Source organism: Mixophyes fleayi, chromosome 1 (genome assembly GCF_038048845.1).
Source record: "Mixophyes fleayi isolate aMixFle1 chromosome 1, aMixFle1.hap1, whole genome shotgun sequence".
Lineage (NCBI taxonomy): Eukaryota > Metazoa > Chordata > Amphibia > Anura > Limnodynastidae > Mixophyes > Mixophyes fleayi.
The window spans coordinates 320225392-320249862 of record NC_134402.1 but is presented as its reverse complement, the minus strand read 5'-3'; the positions used below and the strand labels follow the sequence as shown (position 1 = coordinate 320249862).

General features: G+C 40.9%; 1 protein-coding gene across 6 annotated transcripts in view; it reads left to right on the top strand.

Annotated features, from left to right (window-relative positions):
* Positions 1-12548, top strand: part of MTMR3 (myotubularin related protein 3) — a 66566-nt gene extending 54018 nt beyond the window's left edge. For 4 of the 6 annotated variants that reach the window (XM_075213327.1, XM_075213307.1, XM_075213337.1 and 1 more), the window contains exons 19-21: positions 1001-1089; positions 1169-1276; positions 10013-12548. In XM_075213327.1, the coding sequence (XP_075069428.1) occupies positions 1001-1089; positions 1169-1276; positions 10013-10169 (354 nt within the window). In that variant the 3' untranslated portion in view covers positions 10170-12548. The remainder of the gene's footprint in view (positions 1-1000; positions 1090-1168; positions 1277-10012) is intronic. The other 2 variants (XM_075213348.1, XM_075213358.1) reach the window with 2 other exon arrangements.
* Positions 12549-24471: the final 11923 nt, after the last annotated feature.

The window sequence follows — 24471 nt, the reverse complement described above, 5'->3', positions numbered from 1 at the left end:
CCTTAGAGCTCACCCCCCAGACCGGCGAGGGGGCGCTTCTTGGACGCAACTTTTGGGTGCATCGGTAAAGCGGCTGTGCAGGGGGCAAAGCTCACATCTACTGCAGAGTTTCAGGATTACATGGCTTTTCACCAACTGATGCGAGCTTTGGGCGCTGGAGGTTGCGCGCAGCCGTTCCAGAGCAATCCCTCACTTAGAGGCAGCTTTTGTATGTCTTCAATGTCTTGCAGTGTCCCCCAATGGCAGGAAAAAGAAAATAAGATTTTTATTCACCGTAAAATCCATTTCTCTGACTCCATTGGGAGACACTGCGCACCCCCCTTGCCCAGTAAAGTTGTGCTGTCCTTGGTGCTAGTTTCTGTATTGATTCTCCTTTTTTTCCTGGCTTGGTTATACAAAACTGAGGTCTGAGCTGGATAGCAGGGGAGGAGTGTAGGGAACAAAGAAGTTAATAAGTGCCAAAACTCCTAGTCCCACCTACTATACCCCAATGTCTCGCAGTGTCCCCCCAATGGATTCAGAGAAATGGATTTTACGGTGAATAAAAATCTTATTTTTAATCTAATTCTAGAGGAGAGGTTCTGAGCCATTTCAGCTAGCAAATAGGGATTCGCAAGGAGATGAAAATTAATTTGCCATTGGTACACACCTAGTCAATGACTGTTGGGCTGTAGCTAGCAAAAATGTAATAGATATCATAAGTAGACTTTGCAATATAAATAAAGAATACACAGACCAATGTATTCCAAGTCCAATTTAGTGTCCTGTAATTAGTTTGTTTGTTTTTTTTGTTTTTTTTTTCTTAAACTAGCATAAAATTGTCTTTAGCCCTTTTGACTTTGTAAACTTTCTTCATAAAGTTTAGTCTGTGCCATTTTGCAGGTGCTGTGTAACTTGCAGTTTGCTTCCCGTAAGATGCGCAATGTAATAAAATATACTTTTATGTTTTTTCTCATTTGTAATGTGCATTGACCTTTTTGTATGATTTTTAATATTTTAGGTGACAAAATGGCTTCCAGATCACCTAGCAGCAAACTGTCATAACTGCGATAGCAAGTTCTGGATGGCAAGCCGAAAACATCATTGTAGGTAAGAGTGGAAGAATGGTAGACATCCTGAGAGTCTTCCCTCTCCAAACACTGACTTTTCATTCATATTTTAACTATAGCTCAGTTACCACATTCTCTAGAACAAAAATACAGCAGCAATGGAACCTTCCTCCATCTCAGCCATGTTTTGCTCCTTGCAGGAATACGGAAGCCGTGGCCGAAACGTGGTGAGCTTTTGTTTAGGTCGGTTAGTCAGTTTGTCCGTTTGCAATCGCCAAAACTAACAGTGTCTACCCTTTTCAACCCTACACCTTCCACACCAACACAACATGCCCTAATAAAAGACGGAGGAAGCAGAATAATCAACACGGGATTTTACACCTTTGGGGTCACAAGTGCATGCAACATTAGAAAGGTTTAGGGGTGTGGACTCTTGGAATTATTTGATGGCTGGTTATAGCATGTCTCAACTATTTTATATTTGTCTATTTTTTTTCTTGATACAACTGAAAATCTTATCATATTATAATGACAGAAAAATATACATTTGATATTAGAAAACTATCTGTGAAAAGGTCAGTACCACTGTGCAGGGTAGAACTGTCCAGTAATATTGTATGGCAGCTCCCAAACATTTCTATAACATGCAAGCATATAGAATACTTTCCCACTCTCCTGGAGTGTCCAAAACTACTGAATTTTGGGTAGTTCTCCAGGACCCATGAGACTTGCAGGCTTTTCACATGAAGCCTTCCAATATTCCTAATCTGGGGTCTCAATTGCTGCAAATCTCGTCATTTTGTCCTTGCTCCCTTAGTTTGATCTCAACATTTTGCTGCCATGAGTAGGGACAAAATTGCACTCTTTCTTGTCCTTCCCTCCAAGAGCTTCTAAATTCAGGAAGTATGGCATATAGGGTTTATTTGCTAACATTGCATTTTGGTACTAAACTATAGCAAACAATATGACACTTGTTTTCATGTTCAATCTTGCACTACGCACATAAAAGCTGGTTGGTTGTTGGTTCAGTGCAAATTGTGTACCATAATGCAGTGTTAGTAATTGAGTCAACATATGTTCTCTGGATACAGAAAACTACGTAAGTGAAATAATAATCCATGTTACATTGGAAGGCAAAGGATTACACAGTAGACTACATTAAACGTTTATTAACGAACACTCGGGCATTTGCTTTCATTTGCGTTCATTCACTGCACTGCACTTAGCTGCAAATTTGCAAAGAACCACAGCAACCAATCAGCAATTGGTTTTTCCGTCTACAGAAAGTTGGAAAAGGAAAATAAATATCTGATTGGTTACTATTGTTTTGTTCACATTTTCTCCTACATGCACTATTAGTTCATTGTTCTAGATTGGTTACTCCAGGTTACTGCACATATGCACCTTTCTGCGATGTTAATAAATAACCCTCAATGTCTTTAACAACCTCAATATGTGCAATGAGTAAAAGCAAATAGTGTCTAGTGTCCTTTCCTTTTGGCCACTGTATAACAGACATGGTATAATATACTGCAATGCAGACAAGACAATGGGCCTGATTCATCTTTGGACGTAGGTCCATTTGGTATTTACGTATCTTGCGTGAAATAGCTCTGTGCATGCTCAAACAGACCTTACGTCTATGCACGCATTTGTTTGCAATTCATGTCCAAATACAAATGACACGACTGCTTATGATTCGAAGGGCAGCATGGGAAAGGGTAGACTGATGTAGGCAATGTACATTGAGTGTCTGCCAATAGAGATGTGGCTGATTCAAGTCCTGGGTTTCTCGTAAGTACGCTTGGTTTCATACAGATCATTTGCACCTGCTAGAGGGCAGGTGTAAGTGCCGACTTATAGTGCTGACTGACATGACATAGGGCTAGATTTACTAAGCTGCGGGTTTGAAAAAGTGGGGATGTTGCTTATAGCAACCAATCAGATTCTAGCTGTCATTTTGTAGAAGGTACTAAATAAATGAAAGCTCGAATCTGATTGTTTGCTAAGGCAACATCCCCACTTTTTCAAACCCGCAGCTTAGTAAATCTAGCCCATAGTCTTTGTTTTAAAAACTGCACATATGCTTGCCAGTAACTAGCACAGAACTTGTGTGCAAGTTTAAATAGACCATAAAAATGCATGTATATGAATTACACAGTATGCATTAAAAACATCTATTTTTATGTATTTAATGTAAAAAATATATATTTTTAGTCAACCATATTTTTATTAATTATACTGTTTAGAGTTTTCATTTATTTTCAAATATAACTTTTTTTTGTATGTTTTCTGATATTGCATATGCACTTGTACATATACTACACTCTGTTTTGTCTGTCTTCATACGGCAAGTACTGTGTAGGCATGGCGTATTTACACCTGGATTCAAATCGAAACATCTTGAGATCCACCTAGATTGTTTTTTATTTTTATTTTTTTAAACCACAACTTGCCAGCTAGTTGCATTTGATTTGAGTCCGGCCAAATGACTTTAAATGAAAAATGAACAATTTGCATTACTAGTTTTGTTAGTCATTATTTGCCTACATTTGTGCTACTTTGTTCATGTATTTTTGATCATAAAGATCTGGCAACTGAAATATATAAACAACCCTATGTAATTGATTGCCCTGAACAATTGGATCTTTGTTAGTGAGCGTGTAAAATGTAAAAAATTAATCTATGGACCATTTGTGTATCATGAATAGAAGGTCTGAAAGAAGGGGTGGACATATAATGTAGACTTCATGAGCCAGCGGGATCTTTTTAGGAGCCAGGAAAGATGAGCATCTACAGATTCAACTGTTAGCTGGCAGCAGTAATTGTATAGGTACTTTTAGCTTCTGGGGTTTCTTCGTCTGTATTTAAGGTTTGCACCAAAAATGTGAATAGGAACAGGGTTGCCTGTGGGCTGTATGCCAAGCCTTCACCGAACGACCCCCTCCCTCCCGGCTGCTCCCGATCTTATCAGAATGGGGACAGATGTCACTTGACCTCCGCTGCACCGTGCAGGGAGGTCACGCGGCATACGGGGAGGGAGTGCACTGTGTTCTCCCTCCTTCATCTGAGAGGCATCTTAAGATACTGCAGGGTCACACATGCAGGCCTCCACCTCTTCATGTTGCCCCTTACTGGTCAAATGTGGACTAGAAATAATTTTATTAGCTGTCTTTCCGATGTTATGAGAACTAATGGTTTTTATTTACTATAAATACACAGACTACATAGGCAGTTCTTTTCCTTTTGTCTATACTGAAGCTTGGTAGAATTTTATCCCTCTTGGGGTCCTTTTGTTTGGTGGGACATATTTCACAGACTAAAACATATTCAGCCCATTTACAAGTGTATCCTCTAACAATACTTTTTAATTATTATTTGTAAGTACAAGGCTGCAGGTTTTTGTGGCTCCTTAGATAAACAATAATGGATTTACAGTGGCAAGAGAGCTTTTGAATTCTGTGTATTGTTATATTTCTCTGTCTGAAGTATTAAGACATAGACACCTAGGAGGTAAAGGATCCATCCTCTTCGTCATTCCTATAGACCTCCCCCCCCACCTCCCTCACCCTCTGCTCCTCCAGTTTTGTTTTGGGTTTTTTCTGATTCCCAGTTTAGTAGGTGGGCAATGGGCCTTTAGCCCTTACTTACCCACACCTCTGTAGCATTGCCGGTCAGGCAGGGAAGGGGTGAACAGTGGCTGCACTGTTTCCCTCTAGTACCTGACAGTCCTGGAGCCTTTCAGAAGCCTGGACTAATCGGAGTGGGAGATTTTCATGACCAGAAAGCAACACTGTGTGTCTCGAATCCCTTTTTCTGATGGATAAGTGTAGCCAAAAGAAAGTCAGTACAGAAGGTCTGACTGGAAGGGGAACAGGCATTGTTTATAGCCCCTGATTGGCCCAGATAATCTTGGTACATACATCTGATTGGCCTATTCATCAACCTCCAAGTCTTCAGCCAGACCTGCAGTAACAGAGCTTATCAGGACTAGTTATAAAGGCTAAATAAGTCATGCCATCTTTATTAGGTTTTCAGTAACGCCACAACCATATGTGTTGTAACATGTCCATGTTTGTAACAATTTCAGATCATACAAATGGATAAGACATTAGTTATTAGTATCTGTAACATCTAATGACAAGTAAGTGAACAACAACAAGAAGAAAGGGCCACCATAGAACTGTGTGAAGAGGTTACTATTCTGTATGTGGATTCTGCATCCATCTACTACACTTTTATCAAATTTTGTAGGGCAAACCCTGTGTATTTAGCAAATTTTAAAATGATGTATGGGACCGATTATCCATTACTGTTTCCCTAGCATAGAAGAGTACATTGGAAGGAACCATGATTCTTTATTGGAAGGGCCTTGCCGACACTGTTTAGAGAGAAGCCCTCCCCTTTTTTTGTTCGAGTCTTTCATAGGGTTTGGAAATCCTACCTGGCCTGATAGTATTCCACCCACAGTGTTTCTTTTTAGCAACAAATGGTGCTACTTTAAAATGTAGTGTTTTTTTAAGGAATGGGCAATGCTCAGCCACCCACCCATCCATTCTTCTTTGTATCCATGGGATCTCCATAGCTCTGACGTTTAAATCTTAAGATTTTCACATCAACCAGGAGTTTGCCATGCCATCCTTTGATCCTCACCCTTGTTTCCTTGTACTTGTGTCCTAAGTCCAAGGTAGCGGCTTTTCACTACATGGATAACTCGACCACTACACAGCTTTTTCTTTGTGTGTATTGTCGTAAATATTTTGTATCTGTAGCATAAACCCATATCCTATCTATGTCGCTATAAACATTTTAACGTGAGAACATGTGAACTGTCAGGACAAGGAGATCAACAACACACTTTCAGCCAATAGTGCATTTAGAAAATTGAATTATAATATTACATTAGATTGTTTTTAACCATATAAGACTAGATTTGTGCTGAAGTGTTATTTATCTTAAGAGGCTAGAGGGGCCAAGGTAAATATATATTTAAACAGTGGTTTACCCAGTTCCTCCTACAGTGTATTGCCAAACATGCAGTTCTTGGGGCACAACTGAGGGGTCACAGGTATGGTAGAGGAAATGCATTCCCAAATCCTGATCCAGAAGGACTGGACAACTGGGCATGTCCATAGAGGGTGCCAAAAAATGCCCTCAGGGTCACAGTCCGAAGAGGTACGTCTTCCCATTCCGTGCAGCCTAGCTAGGGTCAAATATACTCTGTGCAACATATAAAAGTGGACCTACTGGAATCTAAGACAAGAGGTGGCATGTCTACTATCCAACCCCCCCCCCCCTGCCGTTATCAAACTGCACTCCTCATGGGAAAGAACACCCAGATCTTAGAACTATGCATATGTTTGATATTGCCCAGTATTAACAAATATTTATGATTGCAAATCGCTCCTGACTGATCCATATAGATAATACTCTTAGCCTGACTGATTTGCAACGGCATCACAGTTGACGGCACAAGAACCTGCATCCACATGACTGGAGGTTATATCTAGTATATAGTGGTTATTTTACAAGAGCTAATCCCTATATAAACTTGACATAAACATGGATAACAAATTTATTAACACACCTGAATACACAAAACAAATTGGAAACTAAGCGCAAAGATCTAGGATATACATAATACTTATGAAATCAGCCGCGCTTTAAACATTCATGGCTGTCAAATATCGAAATGTTGATTTAAGTTCCCAGTGTGAATATTCGATGAACAATAGTGGGAGCTGAAGGAAAGTGATATCAGTTGATCTGGAGATATTATAGAGCTTTATATCCCGTGTTTTATACACACATTGAGATTCTATATATTCTTAGAATCAATGTATAATCGCACCTGGCCTGATCCATATGTATAACAAATAATTGATTTATTTATTTATCGAAGTTAAATATCAGGTTTGAAGAGCCTCAAATATGACTTAAGGTCATGACTAGGATAAAATAGTTTCTACAAACTAATTTTCATTAAACAAAATTATGATACTCATGTATGTGCCAATGGATTTAATTATATACAACATTTGAGACTAAATTGATGTAGTGTAAATACTAAATTGTTGCGCTTAATCTGCTGCACTTACAGTATCCCGGTTCATTAAATACTTGAATATGAGGTATGTCTATTAAATAACGAGACTGATTAAATAACTCGCCTTTATTTATTGGTATTACAAATTTAATGTTTGTCCCCTTCAATATACTCCCCATTTGCACTAATACCTCGTTGTAGTCAGAAATTGATTTGCTCCATGCCACTGGTCGAAGGCATGGAGCAAATCAATTTCTGTCACTTTAAGCATTTTCTTCTTTACAGCATCAACTGACTCAAAATGTGTCCCTTTTAAGCACTGATTTTAAATTTTGGGAAAAGATAAAAATCGCGAGGTGCTAAATCGGGCGACTATGGAGGATGTTCAAGTGTAGTAATGTGTTTGTCGGTCAAAAACTGCTTCACAGAAAGTGCTGTGTGAGCAGTCGCATTGTCCTGGTGGAGAAAGAAACCATTTTTCCACAGTTGCAGCCGTTTCTTTCTGACTCTTTCAGCTTTTGCAAAACGTCCTTATAATAATGCTGATTAACTGTTGTGCCTTCTGGAACCCATTCTTCCAAACACTCTTGATGTAGAAAAAAACAAAGAGCATTGCTTTGACAAGCTTTTTTCATTCTTGGTGATGACGATGTTTTCCAGTGCACTGACTTTTGGTTTCACGATCGTACTGGAAGATCCAGGTCTCGTCACAAGTGATTACTTTATGAAACAAGTTTGTATCTGTGTAAAGTTGCTCCAGAATGTCAAAAGAATATCCCTTGCGACCTTTTTGCTGAGAACCCTTGGGACCATCTTTGCACAAACTTTCGTCATGTTAAGATCCTCACTCAAAATTTTCCATACGGTGTCTTTGTCCATGTTCACGGATTCAGCTATCATTCGAAGACGAGTAGTTGGAGTCGGCGGTCTTTTCGAACAATCTGACTGTTTTTGTTTTTTTTTTCTTTTTTCTACATTTTTTTCGGTTCTTGAAGTGCAAGGTCGTCCAGGGCTTTAATCATCTTCGACATTCTCACATCCCTCGCTAAATCTTTTGTGTCACTCAAACGCATGAGACAGGCAGTCATTCCCATAGGCCGTAGTAAGCATTTGAAAACATTCTGTTGGTGTTTTGTGCAATTTTACTAAAAATTTGAAATGGACACGTTGTTCAATTTTTAAACTTAGCATTTTTTCGGCACTCTACAGAAAACACAACCAAACGAAATGGCGACTCACAATCAACTGATCGTCATAGTGTTGCAGCTTGTCATGCATGTTCAGACAGGTTCAAGGTTACTACGTATGCACTTATAACCGGTTCTGACTGCTTTGTTTACTAGGTGGAATCACAGGTTCGTTATTTAATACATACCTCGTATTGCTCTGCAATTTTGAACGTTCTGATCTTTTGTTAAATTACATGTTGGCATTGAGCTAATATTTGTGAGCACCCCCTTATTTGACCAGTAATGTTAGGAAAATATACATTATAATATTGTGCTGGAATAAATGTCAAAGTGGTAATCCTCCTCCTTGTGCGGATAAAAACAATATTGTGGTAGAATTTAAAAGATCCAGTGCTATACTAGGACATAAGGACATTATTCAAAATCCCAATGTGCACTAGAAAATATGTGATATTGTGTTGATATTTTTGTGTGTAAAACAAGAAAACAAAAAAGTGATATTTTTAATTCCTAACTGTTGTTTTTTTTTTTTTTTTTTTTTTTTTTTTTTTTTTTGACACTTGTCAGATAAGATTATGAAGTTTTTTTCCTTAGGATTGGGTCTATGGGTATAAAGCTTTTATTCACAAGGTTATTTGTGACAGCACACAGAGAATACTGTATAGGGGGACAGAGCATAAACACATCTTGTATTCTCCTTGCATTGCCCCTGAATTTCCATTAATGTTCCCTTTTCAAGCCCCACCTGAGTTGCTTTGTGTTTGAGCAGAGCTCAGACAGAAGGGCATCACTATATAACTACTTGTATGAATATATTATAAGCCCTTTGAGAAATATTCTGATTAAAGAGTTGGTCACATTAGTCTAGGGGTGTAAAGTTTAGGGTATTCCTAAAAATTAGGATTACTACAGTGCTCTTTATACCTCATTCTTTTCTTACACCACCCTCTATTACCACCAGTTGTAATAGAAAAATGGCAATCTGGTTGGCTGATTTGTGTTACGGCACCTTTTTCACAGATACCTCCAATTTTCAAGAACCACCCTCAGTTTGGTTTGTGGATAATATGCAAAATAATTAGGAAGTTAATTCATGCCCATCTAATTTAGACAGATGTATCTTTCTGTTGCTCCCATAAGTGTTCTAAGCTTACAATTTAAGGCATTTCAGCATGTACATTTTTAAAAAGATTTAATACGAAATTCTAGATGCAATTTTATTCATTTGAAATCCTATGCCTCTCTGAAATTCTCTCTAACAAGAAGCACATGCTGCATTACCCATCAATGAAATATTCGTACATCAGGAGTTTTGGTTAAAGTGCTCACTCTGCACGCACGTTACGTGTCTGTGTGTGTCTGCTGTTTCAGTGCATGTGCTACTCGCATGTGCACCCTCTGCAGCTGCATGTTTATAAGACTGTTATGCTGGCTTGTGCCATCCACATCCCCTCTAATGGGTAGAAGACAAACCAGTTTCTGCTGCCCTCAGGTACCTGCCTGTTACTTCTGCAAAGGCTAACACTTCAGATACCACCATTATTCCCTACCCCAAATGTTTTGCAGATGAGTCGATATAATAATTTTTTGTTTTACAGTTTTGTTTTAATTATCCAATTTTTTTGTGGTTGTGTTCAGCTTTCCCTCCTATAGACAAAAAATACTTTCCATCTTGGCAATTGTAAGATCAACTTTTAAATTCCTTTCTCTCTCTCTCCCGGTGATAGGAATTGTGGAAATGTTTTCTGTTCAAGCTGCTGTAATCAGAAGGTCCCAGTTCCAAGTCAACAGCTGTTTGAGCCCACCCGAGTCTGCAAGTTATGTTACAGTAATCTTCACTCCAGCCTGGAACTGGAAACACCAATCACAGCTACATCTAACTAGGCAACAATCATCTTTCCAGGAAAACAGAGCAAGGCTAGCCTTGTCCACCCTGAATCTGCTGGAAGAAGCTATTGAAGATGGTATACTAAGACAAAGCTGGCTTTTTTCTTTTTTTTTCTCTTTTGACTGCCTTGTACATTTTCTCCATTCTGCATACTCTATTTTCTCTTTTGTGTAGGAGCAGTGTTTGGGGTTTGGTAGGGAGGTGGTGCACCATGTGACCTGTGCTTCCATTTTGTCTTAGAAAGCAGTGGGAGCTCAGTGTATTGCTTCTCAAAAGACTGAGTTGATAACTTCAATCTTAAGCGCATACTCTTCCATGTGTGTAACACATAACGTGTCTGCATTTTCGGTCATTCCGTTGTGCATGACAGAGGAATATAATGTTAAGTATGATACCAAGGTGTCCAAGCCCTGTCTATGAATTGTGCCCCTACTTATCCAGCAGATTACATCAGCCTGGGTATCAAGTAAGCAGAAAAGTGTGACACTGTATGTTTTATGGTATTCTCCACCTATCAATATAGCTAGCCTACTCAATCCCAGTCTGTGATGTCTGGTTTAGTCCTCTGTCAAAGGCTCTGAGAAGCAGTACTAGGCTCACCTGCTACTGTATGTACTGTAGACATTGTATGACAATACTATTGACCAAGCTTATTGTCTAATTTTTGCAGCCTTTTTTTTTTTTTTGAAAGTTGTATTCAGTAGTTGGCACATGTTGATCTAAACATGGGTTCTAAATGGACCTGTGTGTTTACATTTGTTCATACAAGTTGTTAGAACGGGCTGCATGGGATATAGGAGGTTGGAAATGAGCTGTCTTGCCTTGGAATCATTTTTATAGGTCTGCAAGTAAATGCTGCAGTCTGACAGTTTTGTTTCTATGCTTTTAATTCCTGAAATAAGCGAGATATCTAACTTAATAATAAGCTATTGCCACCGCTCTCTACTCCAATTAGTGGGCTGCCCTGTGGAGCCTCAGTGTTATTCTGCAAGAACTTTTAAGCACCTTTTTTTAATATAGACTCCATGGGGTGATGAAAATGTTAGGTATTTCATCAAGACATGCTTCTTCTACAGTGTCACAACCTTAATTTTGTGTGGTGTATTTATTTTTTTCCCCCCAAAAAACAGTCCAACCCCTTTCCTAGGCGCTGTAGCATGCCATGTGTTGCAGTGGAAAATCTGTCTTCATTTCTCTAAACATAGCTCTTAATCTATCAGTGCTGTAGAAATGATAACACAGGGACATAATAGAAGTATTTGCCGCTGCTCAAATATGAAGCAATTTGGGGGATGCATTAAGGAATCTTTATTTTGCACTTTCATTATTTTTCTACAAATATTTATTTAATTTTTTTTCTCTCCCTCACTCGAGTGCACTTATTTAGCTTACCTGCGTAGTAAACTTTCCCTGGGAGGGAGCCTAAGGGGATGCGAGGGCTAATGAATTATTGAGTAGGGCGATAAGACAATGCAGTTTTCTCTACTGCAGTGCAGCAGGACCCCAATATAACGCCCCTTTGAAAACAGGGGTTATAATCTGAAAACTTGCTGCAATTGTCGTTGGGGAGGAAAAAAAAAAAAGAAATGTCAGTCAAATGTAGTTCACATTAAACTTTCCACAACGGAGGACTAGATATTTTAGGTTCTCCATAAGGATGTTGGACATCTTCAAGTTTAGTAGCTAGACATCAAAATAATATGGTGCGTTTATGAATTAGTTTCTTACGTTGGTAGTAGCACTGATGGGAGAACACCATAAAGAAAATACTAATGAAAACAGATGATGTGCTCCTGATAATGGGTGCCAGCTGATCTGCACAGGTTTTAAATTGTGAATACTTTTTCTCTGAGAGAAAAGGAAGACCTTCCTGGTTTAGCTATAGTGTGCACCATTTATATTTTTTAAAGAATAAAGGATGTAATTGTGCGAATCATAACAATAAAACAAAATGTTATGCCTCCATCTGGTGGTAACCGTTTTTGAAAACATCTAATGAATGCTGGGAAGCACAGTGCGATTCGTCTGTCGAGACCAACAACATCACAGGGCTGAACTGATCACAATGACGCTGCGTGAATCTGCCATTGTCCTGTGTCTAGTACAAGGAACGTCACTGTTAGCAGACTCTGTCTGTAAAGCACTTTTTCCCCTTTCACTGTTCTATTCTTTGTTCTGTATGGGAGCTGATTTGTTACTACTTAGATTGTGTGCGTGTGTGTATATATATAAATATATATATATAAACTCTCTCCCTTCTAATGAAGCAGATAAAGAGCTTCTATATATTTTTTCTTTTTTTGTCAAAGCAAGAAGTAAATAATTTTAGCATTGTTAACTATAAATAAACGTAAAATAAAGTTGAGTTCACAGTACTGTTTGTAGTGAAATAATTATAAGTTTTTGTTCATTGCATGGTTTTCTATTACAAACTATGGTAATTTGTCGAGACACATTGCAAGCATATCACTGGCCACTAGAGGGTGATATTTGTGTGTTTTCATCCTATCAAAAACAACTTTTACAGAAATGGATTATATTTTGTAGAAAATATTGCAACACTGTAGTGCTTTAAATACTGTTATATTGGTATATTGAGCTGTTTTTGTTGTAAATAGAGTATTTTATACATTTTAACACCCTTTACACAACATATTGATACATACTCCTTTTTCGCTCACAGCTACATTTCACTACTTCTAAGGAGACGTGTTATCTAAAATTTTACAGTCCTTAGTTCATACAGTCGGAAATATGTGGCATTTTTGTTTTGCCGCTTTTATTTTAAACTATTTCACCAATTTCGGAATAACACCCCTTAAAATAAATGTAACAGATGATTGATAATACAGTGTCAGCCTGTGTTAATAAAGGAACATACCAAGCCAAATTAATCTGTTTTTAAGGAAGTTACAAACTGGATGAAGGTAGTGCAGTTCGTGTGATGTATTTGTCATTTGAGACTGTACCAATTGCTGTTGAAAAATTGACTGATACATGAGAAGAGAATACCACTACTATGGGGAAAAATGGTTTATCAATATAATTTTGTTATAAATGTAAACTTATTCAACCTGGGTTACTTATTAATAGAGGCCAGTAGTGGGTCTTTTATTTATTTATTTATTTATTTATTTATTTATTTATTTATTTTGGGTGACCTTGTAGAAGGCCTAGAAATGTTTGATGTCCAGGTCTGCAGATGATTCCGAACAATATAGTGTTCTAAATAAGAGAGTAGGGAGAGAGATGAAGTCTCCCTGGAAAAAAGGTTTAGACAAATTTACAAAATTGGGTGCAAATATTGCAATTTACCTGTAACAGATGAATGTAATGTATCCAGACCATACAGATTATACTTGCTACTCCCTCGCTTCTTACTTGCTACCCGCTTCTTACCAGAAAAAGGGGCGGACAGTTTGTCATGGACATGAAGTAGATGGCAACTTCAGAGGTAATGAGCTACAGGCTGCTGCTCCTCCAGTGGCTGGTGCTTAGTGTGGGGGTGCCACAGGAAAAATAGAATGTCACTCATTCACATTTGTTAACACTCTATGCTCTTAGTGGTTGTGCTAGGCCTGGTCAGTATATGGGTACAATTCTTGGCCCCGGACAACCTTCTTAATGGAATGGAAGGCGGTCCCATACATTGGAAAAAATGTGGCTTAAACGACTTAATATGTATAAATAGGTCAACACAAAGATCTGTCTAATTAACTCATCATATATAATGAGAAAGGGACATACACTTAGATTAGATGATGGGACTTTTTAGTTCTACACAGTTAAATAGTCAGTCTATTGAACGACTTACCAAGTGGATGGAAAGCCTGTCTTACAAGAAATGGTATCTGAGGTTATAATTATCAGAATGTACTATAGGAGTTGTTGAGGTAATTGAATCCAACATCTATTTATGGTGTCAGTATTTACCACTACAAGGATAAATTGTCAGCTTCCTCGTTGGCATTTTGTTTTTCCTTCCTCTGGATCAACACTTCTAATCTATGTAAGAATAGGTTGAATTTATTTGTACTTTTCAACTTGCTAACAAAATAACTACCTTTTTCTGGCAATATGTATTTTCAGAATTATTTAGTCTACAGCGAAATCTGTGTTTTGAGCAGATAATTTCTTATCCTCTTTAAAATACATTTTGAATCCATGTCAATCGTGGAGTTATGGCATTCTGATAAAAAAAAAAACACACCCAAAATGACAGCATACCGAACGTTCAAGCATATGTCTGTCCAATACCAAGTAAAGATGCTCCATTAGACTTAAAACATCACATCTAGCCATACAGGAAATAAAATTGTCGTCAACTGGGTCACGACCGTTCATGTTGACAATTTCCTAGCCTGAAGGAAGGAATTAGTACACAGGATGCATGGCCTTACATATGAAGTAAATACAAGTATTCTACATTACCAAGAAATGCAATCTAGCACTAGATCATAACACATTTTAACCACCTAAGAAAACCCCTATGTTCATATACTATTTTTTACTATAAATTCTTCAGTCACCATCCATTCTAGGACTGTAGGTGGATCCTCCAATATCACGATGCCCACTGGGCTGATTTAGAAACAAAAGAATTTGCATTTCAAACTTGATAATTAACAAATAACAATATTTCAGCAGCAGGTAGTGAACATTTGTGGCCATTTGCTCTTTAAGGGGCATGTTAGTGTAGTACAGTTATGGTGTGCAGATGAAAGTAAAGCAAGCATCTTTGAAATTAGTCTGTTTTTTTTTTTTGGTTTTTTTTGACATTCTGTTACAAATGTACACTCTACCTACACAAGACAGTTTTTGAGATGATTGTTGCATACTTGCTGTAGACACATGTATATGCTAGTTTTTAATATAGCACATATCTTAAAATGTGTGTAGCTCAATATCAAGATGTGAAAACATAAGTGTGTAGATGCATGTTTCTGCATACACAAATGGGCACACTTATGTTTACCTTACATAATCACCCAGAAAAGTTTCTGTACTGGTTTAACTTTCCACATGGCAGCTATGAACAAAATTAGCATCTGCAGAAAAATATCCTCGTGTGGCGCAGCTGGGGAGTCTTTATTCTGTGTTTCTATGTAGTAAGTGAAGCTATGGCAGTTTATGTGCTGGATTAAGCAACACTTTTTATATAAACTCAACTATTTCTCAGCTGCTTATATTCTTGCTAATGTATGCTTCCTGTTACCTAGTATGTATTTCTCATTGATTTTTGCTTCAATGGCTGATGTACCCCTGAGAACAGACATGAGAATTGGAGGAACGGTCCAGTATGGATGCAACAGCAAAGTCTGCAATATAAAATTGTACACTTTTCTTACAATTTAGTGTTCTTGAGCTGAATATATTTATAGAAGTGCTGTTGATGTAAATTATATTCAGGAATCAAAGGTATCGTCTGTGAACAGCTATTGCACCCTATATAGCCATGCTGTCTCAATATGTAAATCTTCCTGCGTGTCCACATCAGGGAGTTAAGAATTATCCCACAAAGGAGGAAAGTTTTTAGTAAAATCTTACACTTTAAGCAATCCTCTTGGAAGGCTGCCAAAGTCTCACAACAAGGATGGATTGGCCATTTATAAAACATGCTGTCCATTCATAGATATCGGACCAGTCCTCGTCGTCCAGCAGTTCCCTCGAGTCTACCTCCCACTAGGTCTGGAAACGGTTCTTAACTTCTGTAGTCAGTGGGAATAATGCATTGTACAATGCTGATTTGAGGCTCTTCGAGGAGGGTCTGGAGAGAGACAGGTTCTCAAACACGGGGTGGTCTAGCCGACAGTTGTGTTTTAACTTTGATGGAAGTGCCTGACCTGCAGATATTGATGGAACTGTCCACGGTGTGTTGCCAGGTCAGAAAATTGTGGTAAAGATGTATTGGTGATATGGCTGAGTAGTAGTATGCTGCCTCCTGCCCATTGGGTGTGAGTGACTGGGTGTGAAGTCAGGGTTGGACCAGAGGGCTACCATAATTGAGGGGACGGGGTAGAGAGTCCATTTTGTTACAGTGGGACCAGAGGGAGAGGGCCACCACTGGGTGGGTGCATTCAGGAGCTGGGTGTTGCGCGGCAAATAGCTAGAGAGTAGAACAAATCAGCCACCCCTCTAGTAGGTCTGATTCTATATCAACCCAAACCCTGGTCCCACGTGGGAGAATGCCATTGTACACATTGGGATAGGCGGGCCGCATAATAGTAATTTCGGAGGTTGAGGAGGCCGAGGCCACCTGCCATGGAGAAGCGCTGGAGAATGTGAGCAAAGATCCTGGGGTGTGTGTTGGACCAGATAAAGTGAAGTAGGGAGGCCTGTAACATTTTGAGGGTTGAAGGGGGGGGGGGTCCTAAGGGGGAGATTATTAAATCTAGGTAGCAGGTTCATTTTTACTGAGGTAATCCTCTTGTTATTTTTGCTGCAATAATCTGTTCAATGTTTTTCATCATGCCTGGCTCCGTGGCTATAATTGCAAGACATGGTTTGTGGAAAAGATTTTGTTACGGAATGACCAGCCTAAAAAAATACCTTGGAGTCATGTGTAAGATCCTGCTTCAGGTTTTCTCCTGGGACTCTTTGCAATTGTTTCCATTTTTTTTTCTCCTGCAAACATGTCTGCCTTACAAATGACTGAACTGCCTCTGCTACAGTGTCTACACACTCAGCTGGCTCAATTTTCTGCTTTACTTTTGGGACCCACTCAGGAGACTATCAGATTCTGTTTTTCCCAATTTCAATACAGTTAATTTGCCTCAACCAACTTTGCTAAAGAAGCTATACAAACAGCACCTCTTAATAATGCTATTACAGATTTGCATATAACTAAGAACTACTGTGTAACAAACTCCAGGTTCGCAAGTGGTCCATGCCCCCATCTGACCGAAGAGGAGCAACGACGCAGAAGGATTAACAAATTATGTCTTTACTGTGCAAGTGATGTATGTTTTTTACAAGGCTGTCTATTCCGCAGACCACAATAACCTACAGAACTGTCTTCTGTTTACTCTACTCATCCCTGATTTGTTTGTGCTTCACTTCCTGTGGTGACAGGTCCAGTTGCTGCCTGTCCTGTGGTGCCAGCTCCAGTTGCCACCTGACCTCTCCCAGTGGATTGAATCATCTACTCATAAGGATGGCCACTGCCTTGATCTTGTTTTCTTTAGACTATGTTCAGTTTCTAATTTTATTAATACACCCTTCCCCCTCTCGGATCATCACCTTATCAGCTACACTCTCACCCCCACTGCTCTAACCTCTCTACTGTCTAACTCAACCAAGCCTCCTCATACTCGTAGAAATCTTAATTCTATTAATCTTCAACAATTTTCCACCTCTCTCCAACACCTTCTCTCCCCTATCTCTACATTCTCATCCAATGAGATGGCAGTACCTCATTTTCACCTAACCTTAGCAACGGCCCTTGATCAAGTGGCTCCGGCGACACTTCATACTACACGTCGACTTCGATGTCAACCGTGGCACACCAAAGCAACACGAAAACTTCCAAAACTGTCCCGTAAAGCAGAACGTCACTGGCGTAAATCTCCAAGCTCTAATGACTTCTTCACATATACTTCTGTCTACCACTCCTATCGAAATGCTCTGGACACTGCAAAACAAACATACTTTCAATCTCTTATCTATGCTCAGGCTTCTAACCCCAAACGCATTTTCAATACATTTAATCATCTTCTCAATCCTCCCACCCCGAACCCTCCATCTACTATCAGTGCTCAGGATCTTGCTTCCTACTTCAAGGACAAGATTGATAAGATCAGACTAGAAATGGTATCCTCTTCCTCAACAAGCCATCAGCTCAATTCCTTCCCACTACCCTCTGACACCCTCTCTTCATTTGACCCCACAAATGAAGAGGAAATTTCTACGCTCTTCTTATCTTCCTACTCTACCTCCTGTCCTCTTGATCCTATTCCCTCGCAAATTGGTAGATCCCTGTCTTCTGTGCTCTTTTCACCTCTAAGTCAAATCTGTAATCTCTCACTCTACTGGCATCTTTCCATCACTACAAGCATGCAGTGATTACTCCTATTCTAAAAAAACAAAACTCCGACCCAAACTCTCTCTCAAATTACCGTCCCATCTCTCAGCTCCCTTGCCCCTCCAAGCTTCTAGAGAGACTTGCCTACACTCGCCTCACACGCTTTCTTTCCGCAAACAACCTGTTGGATCCTCTTCAGTCTGGCTTTCGTTCTCAACACTCCACAGAGACTGCGCTGACCAAGGTTGTTCATGATCTGATCACTGCTAAGACTGAACGCCATTACTCTCTCCTAATTCTCCTGGATCTCTCGGCTGCATTTGACACCGTTGACCACTCTCTTCTCATACAAACGCTGCAATCCTTAGGTCTTCAAGACACAGTTCTATCCTGGTTCTCATCTTACCTCTCTAATCGCTCTTTCACTGTTAATTTCTCTGGAGCCACCTCTGCTCCGCTTCCCCTATCAGTTGGAGTACCACAAGGCTCGGTGCTAGGTCCTCTGCTATTCTCTACACTGCTTCTCTTGGAAATCTAATAAGTTCCTTTGGCTTTCAGTATCATCTCTATGCGGATGATACCCAAATCTATCTATCCTCTCCTGATATCTCGACATCTGTGTTGTCCCGTGTAACTGACTGTCTTTCTGCCATATCATCTTGGATGTCCTCTCGTCAACTCAAACTTAATCTTTCTAAAACAGAGTTAATAATATTCCCACCCGCCAACAAGAGCATACCTGACATTTCTATCTCTGTTGATAACATGACCATAAATCCCACCCCACAAGCTCGCTGCCTAGGTGTAATCCTTGATTCACGCCTATCCTTTGTTCCCCACATTGACTCTATATCTAAATCATGTTACATACATCTAAAGAACATTTCCAGAATCCGCACAAATCTCACACAAGACACTGCTAAAACCTTAATTCATGCACTAATTATCTCCCGCATTGACTATTGCAATTCCCTCCTTACTGGTCTTCCCAAAAACAGACTCAAACCCCTAAAATCTATTTTGCATGCTTCGGCAAGACTGATTTTCCTTGCAAATAGCTATTCCTCTGTTGAATCACTCTGTATGTCTCTACACTGGCTGCCTGTCTTCTACCGAATCCAATATAAAATACTTTTACTAACCTACAAGGCCATCAACAAAGCTGCACCAACATACATCTCCTCTCTTGTCTCAAAATATCTCCCAACTCGGCAACTCCGTTCTGCAAAAGATCTGCGTCTCTCATCCACCCTCATTACATCCTCCCATTCCCGGTTACAGGACTTTTTTCGGACTGCACCCACTCTATGGAACTCTCTCCCTCGCACAATAAGACTCTCCTCTGGTCTACAAACTTTCAAGCGTTCTCTGAAAACCTACCTATTCAGACAAGCTTATAATATTCCTCAACCACCATCTTAACCTCACTACCTTTAGCCTGTTACACAATTTCACAGAAGACAACTACCCCCGGACCAACATTGTTGTGTGACAGGATCATTTAGCTTATGAGTCACCTTACCTTTGCAGTCTGGCTGGGCCAAGATGCAAAATGTATACTTAACCTCATGTGTCAATCTCCCATTGTCCCATAGATTGTAAGCTTGCGAGCAGGGCCTTCTCACCTCTTTGTCTGTTTTACCCAGTTTGTTTATTAGTTTATTACGTTTGTCCCCAATTGTAAAGCGCTACGGAATATGTTGGCGCTATATAAATAAATGATGATGATGATGATGATGATGATGATGTGTCCTGTGGTGCCAGCCTCTGCCTCAACTCTAGAGACATTGCCTGCTCCAGAGTGGGAGCTGCCCTTAAGTCTGCTCCAGAATATTGCTGATGGTTCAGCCCGAGTTGCCTTCTGGCCTTATCCGGCCTGAGGCCTCTCACAGTGCTGTCCAGTTTGTGAGTGGTGTGCCCAGTCCGGGTTTTCCGTCAGGCGTGCCCAGCTTGCTGCCCCAGTCAGGGACTCCTGCTCTGCTGCCCAAGGCGGAGACTCTCCAGAGTCTGCTATTGAGCCAAAGCACCCAGTTGCCTCTTCTGAATCTTAAGTCTTCTCTTTTTTTTTTTTTTACTCAATTTAATTGCATACAAAAACAAGAACATGGGTGACAAAAACAGAGAGCCAAAAGAAGTTTGAGCAGAATATTCAAAATACATGAATCCAGCAATGTCACTCTCATAACAGAGATATACATTATAATATAACAAGTTAGTGGTGGGCAAGGGAGGGGGAGAAGGGCATGGTCGTCTGAAGAGATAAGCTAAGAGAAGCGTGCTCTCTCTAGAGGGAGCGCTAGCAGGTCTAAGACGTGCCATTTTTAGAGAAACCATAGACTCAATTTTATGTAGGGTCGTGTAAAGGGGAGATTATTTAAAGGAAGACCGACTACGAGACTCTAGGCATACAGCCAAGGGGCCCAAACTTGATGGAACTTGTCCTCTTTGTCCCGTAATGACGAGGTGATCTTTTCAATATTGGCAATAAACCATATATATGACCTTAAAGAAGAGACGCGAGGAGGCTCCACCTGCTTCCATGATTTAGCTATCAGGCATTTGGCGGCCGCCAACACGTGTGAGGCTAGCTTCGCAGAGTGGGTATCAAGGTCCTGTATAGGATAACAGAGTAAGAAGGACCACGGGTTCTTCCTAATAGGGCATTGGAGAAGGGAAGAGAGAAGTCTCGCGACCCTGTCCCAGAAGGAGGAAATGACAGGGCACGACCACCAAATATGTACGAGAGTGCCTCGGTGACCAGTTTCTTCAGCAGTCGGGAGAAGCCGACTGATACATCTTTGCCAGCCTACCGGGTGTAAGATACCACCTATAATATACTTTATATGCATTTTCCTTGATAAGTGTGGAGGTGGAACTAGAGGCCACATTCAGTCTAATGGTCTCCCAGCAGGCCTCTTTTGGAGGCGGGCCCAGATCCCTCTCCCACTCTCTCATGTATATTCCCGGTCTTCACCAATTTCTCTAATAGGAGACTATACAAGGAGGAAATCATACCTCTTCGTAGGGGGGAAGAGAGGCAAAGAGATTCAAATTGTGAGGGGAGGTGGGGCGTGGTGTCTGACAGGAGTGATAGGAGGAAATGCCGAACCTGCAAGTATTGGTAGAAAGGCGGATGAAAGTTAGGTACTCTAGAACAAGGAACATCATAGGGTATAGGCCTTACGCGCTCAAGCAGGCTTCCTGCAAATCGAAATCCTGCCCAGGTCCACAACCGGGAAAAAGATCGGGACATACCCGGGGGAAAGTTGGGGTTATGCCAAAGGGGTATAATATGTAGAGGATTAGGAAAGAAAGAGAAGGCTCTTGCAGGTCTCCCAGATCCGAGTAGCAAATTCCAGGGTTGGAAAACGTTTAATTAGAACCTTTTGAATATCAGAAGGAATTCCCCAAAGGCCAGATATGCCAGGTATGGAGAGATAGGCAGCCTCCAAGTCTGCCCATGAGTGAGATGCAGGGGGAGCAAATGAGGAAACAATTGAGCTAAGCTGGGCTGCCCAGTAGTAGGCCTTGAGATCTGGAAAACCTCTGCCTCCACAAGCCTTGGGTTTTTTGACTAATGCCAACCGGAGCCTGGGAGACCTGCCCTGCCACACAAATTTAGAAAGGTGTTGCTGCATAGAGTATATTTCGGCTAGGGGTATTCTCACAGGTAGTGTCTGAAAAAGGTAAAAGGAGTTGAGGAAGAATAGTCATTTTAACCGCGATGATCCTGCCCAGCCACGAAATTATTAGGGTCCGCCAGGAGAAAACGTCTGATTTGAGCTTACGGAACAGAGCTGGATAGTTCTCCTGGTATAGAGATTCGTATGAGGTGCTGATGTAGACCCCCAAATATTTTAATTTTTTCTTCTGCCATCTAAAGTGGAAATGGGAGGTGAGCTCAGAGCAATCCTGTGAAGGCAGATTAAGAAATAGGGCCTCAGATTTTGTTATATTTATTTTATACCCGGAGAGGCCACCATATCTTGTGAGGAGGCAGAACAGGTTAGGCAAAGATGTTCTTGGCTGCTGAAGCGTGAGGAGTATATCGTCCGCGAATAAGGAAAGCTTACTCCAGAGACCCCGTCTCCACCCCTTTTATATCTAAGGAGGCTCAGATGGTGGCTGCCAAAGGTTCAATGACCAAGAAGAAAATTAAAGGGGAGAGTGGGCAACCCTGGCGGGTGCCGTTACTGATTGGTACTGGATCGGAAGGAGAGTCATTAACCATGACCTTGGCAGAGGGATGGGAATATAAGGCCTGGACCCCCGACAGGAAATCCCCAGAGAGACCAAAGTGCTTAAGAGTATGGGTCATGAACTGCCAGGAAATCCTGTTGAAGGCCTTTTCGGGATCTAAGGATAAAATAATGGAGGGAGTTTTCCTGGTATTAAGTATGTGAATAAGGTCAATAGTTCTCCTCGTGTTGTCCCTGGCCTGCCTACCGGGGATAAACCCCACCTGATCATAGTGAACTAGGCCAGGGAGTACAGTGTTTAAGCGATTGACCAGGATCTTGGCATATAGTTTCAGGTCATTGTTCAGCAGGGATATTGGGCGGTAGCTAGCACAATTATGGACATCTTTACCCTCCTTGTGAATCGGGGTTATCTGAGCCTCCAAAGATTCTTTGGTCCAAGGATTGCCCTTCAGTATAGAATTAAAAAGAGTGGAGAGGCGAGGGGCCAGAAGAACTGCAAACTTTTTATATTAAGCTGCCGAAAACCCATCAGGGCCAGGAGCCTTACCCGCTTTCTGAGCCTTAATAACCTGTCCTACCTCCTCTAAGGAGATGGGTTCACTAAGATGATCCGCGCCCTGGGGGGTAAGCTTTGGAAGTCGAGCGTCCTCCAGGAATTTATCTATATGCTCCGCCTGATCACGACGGGCCGAGACACTGGGCGGTTGAGGGAGGTTATACAATTTCAGATAATAGTTCTGGAATTCTGAACGTATTAGTTTTGGATCGTAAACCATGCGAGCGGAGATTTTAGTCTGCAACCGAGCGGCCAAGAGCTTATCCGCCTTATCACCATTTTCGTAAAAACGTTGATTCAGCCATTTCAGCTTGTTGGCCACTCGGTGGGAGAGAATCAGGTTGAGCTCACCCCTCACAGAGAGAATCTGTTCAAGCACAGCAGGGTCAGGGTTGGATTTATGTTGTTTCTCCAGCTGCTGGAGGGACGTGGAGAGGCGCACAGTTTCCGCTAATCTTGCCTTTTTGGCATTTGCTGCCAAGGCCATTAAATGGCCTCTGATAACCGCCTTATGGGCATTCCAAAGAGTGGAGGGTGAGATATCCGGTGATTCGTTTGTTTCAAAATAATCAGATATCAGAGATTTAACGTGGGCTACTGTATTCTGGTTAAAGAGGAGGGATTTGTTGAGTCTCCAAGAAAAGGAAGAGGGACGAGAAACTGAGAAGGAGAGGTCCGCCGAAACTGGGGCATGGTCAGACCATGTATTTGAGTGAATATTAGAGTTAGTGAGTTTAAGGGTCAGATCATGGCTGAGCAGGATCATGTAGATTCGGGAGTAGGTATTATGGACTGAGGAATAAAAGTAATCACGGGCCAGAGGGTCGGAAATTCTCCATGTATCGTATAGATTATGCAGTTTCATTAAGTCCTCCAAAGCCCTGGAGTTCCTCCCATCCCTCCCGTCGGAAAGAGCAGTTGAGGGGGTGGACCTGTCCAGATGGGGGGTAAGAACTGCATTGAAATCTCCACCCACTATCAGTTCGCCCCTACGGACCTGAGAGAGTATGGTTCCTAGGTGTTTAAAAAATTTGTGCTGGTCTTGATTCGGGGCATAGATATTCACTAATGTGCAAGGGAGGTTGTTCACTTTACCCACTAGGATAAGATATCTACCTCCTTTGTCTTTATATGTGTCTGTAAGATCGAAGACAAGATTACGAGAGAAAAGGATTGCCACCCCGCATCTCTTCTTAGCAGTGTCACAGGCATGATATGTGAGGGGGAATCTTTTGGACTTAGGTTCCGGGTGTAGGTGTTTGATAAAATGTGTTTCCTGCAAGAATACTAAGTCACCTTTAAAGGCCTGTAACGAAGCATAAAGTTTGCCCCTTTTTTAAGGGGAGTTGAGACCTTTGACATTAAAAGATATCAGGCGTATGGTAATGAGAAAGTCAGGGGAGAGGAATCGGGAAGAGAACATGTGTATAGGAGGCCGGAATTCTGACTTGCTAGAGCAACGAATATCAGGGACAACCAGAACTGGGGATACATTGTGGGAGTATGGGGATAGGGGGACG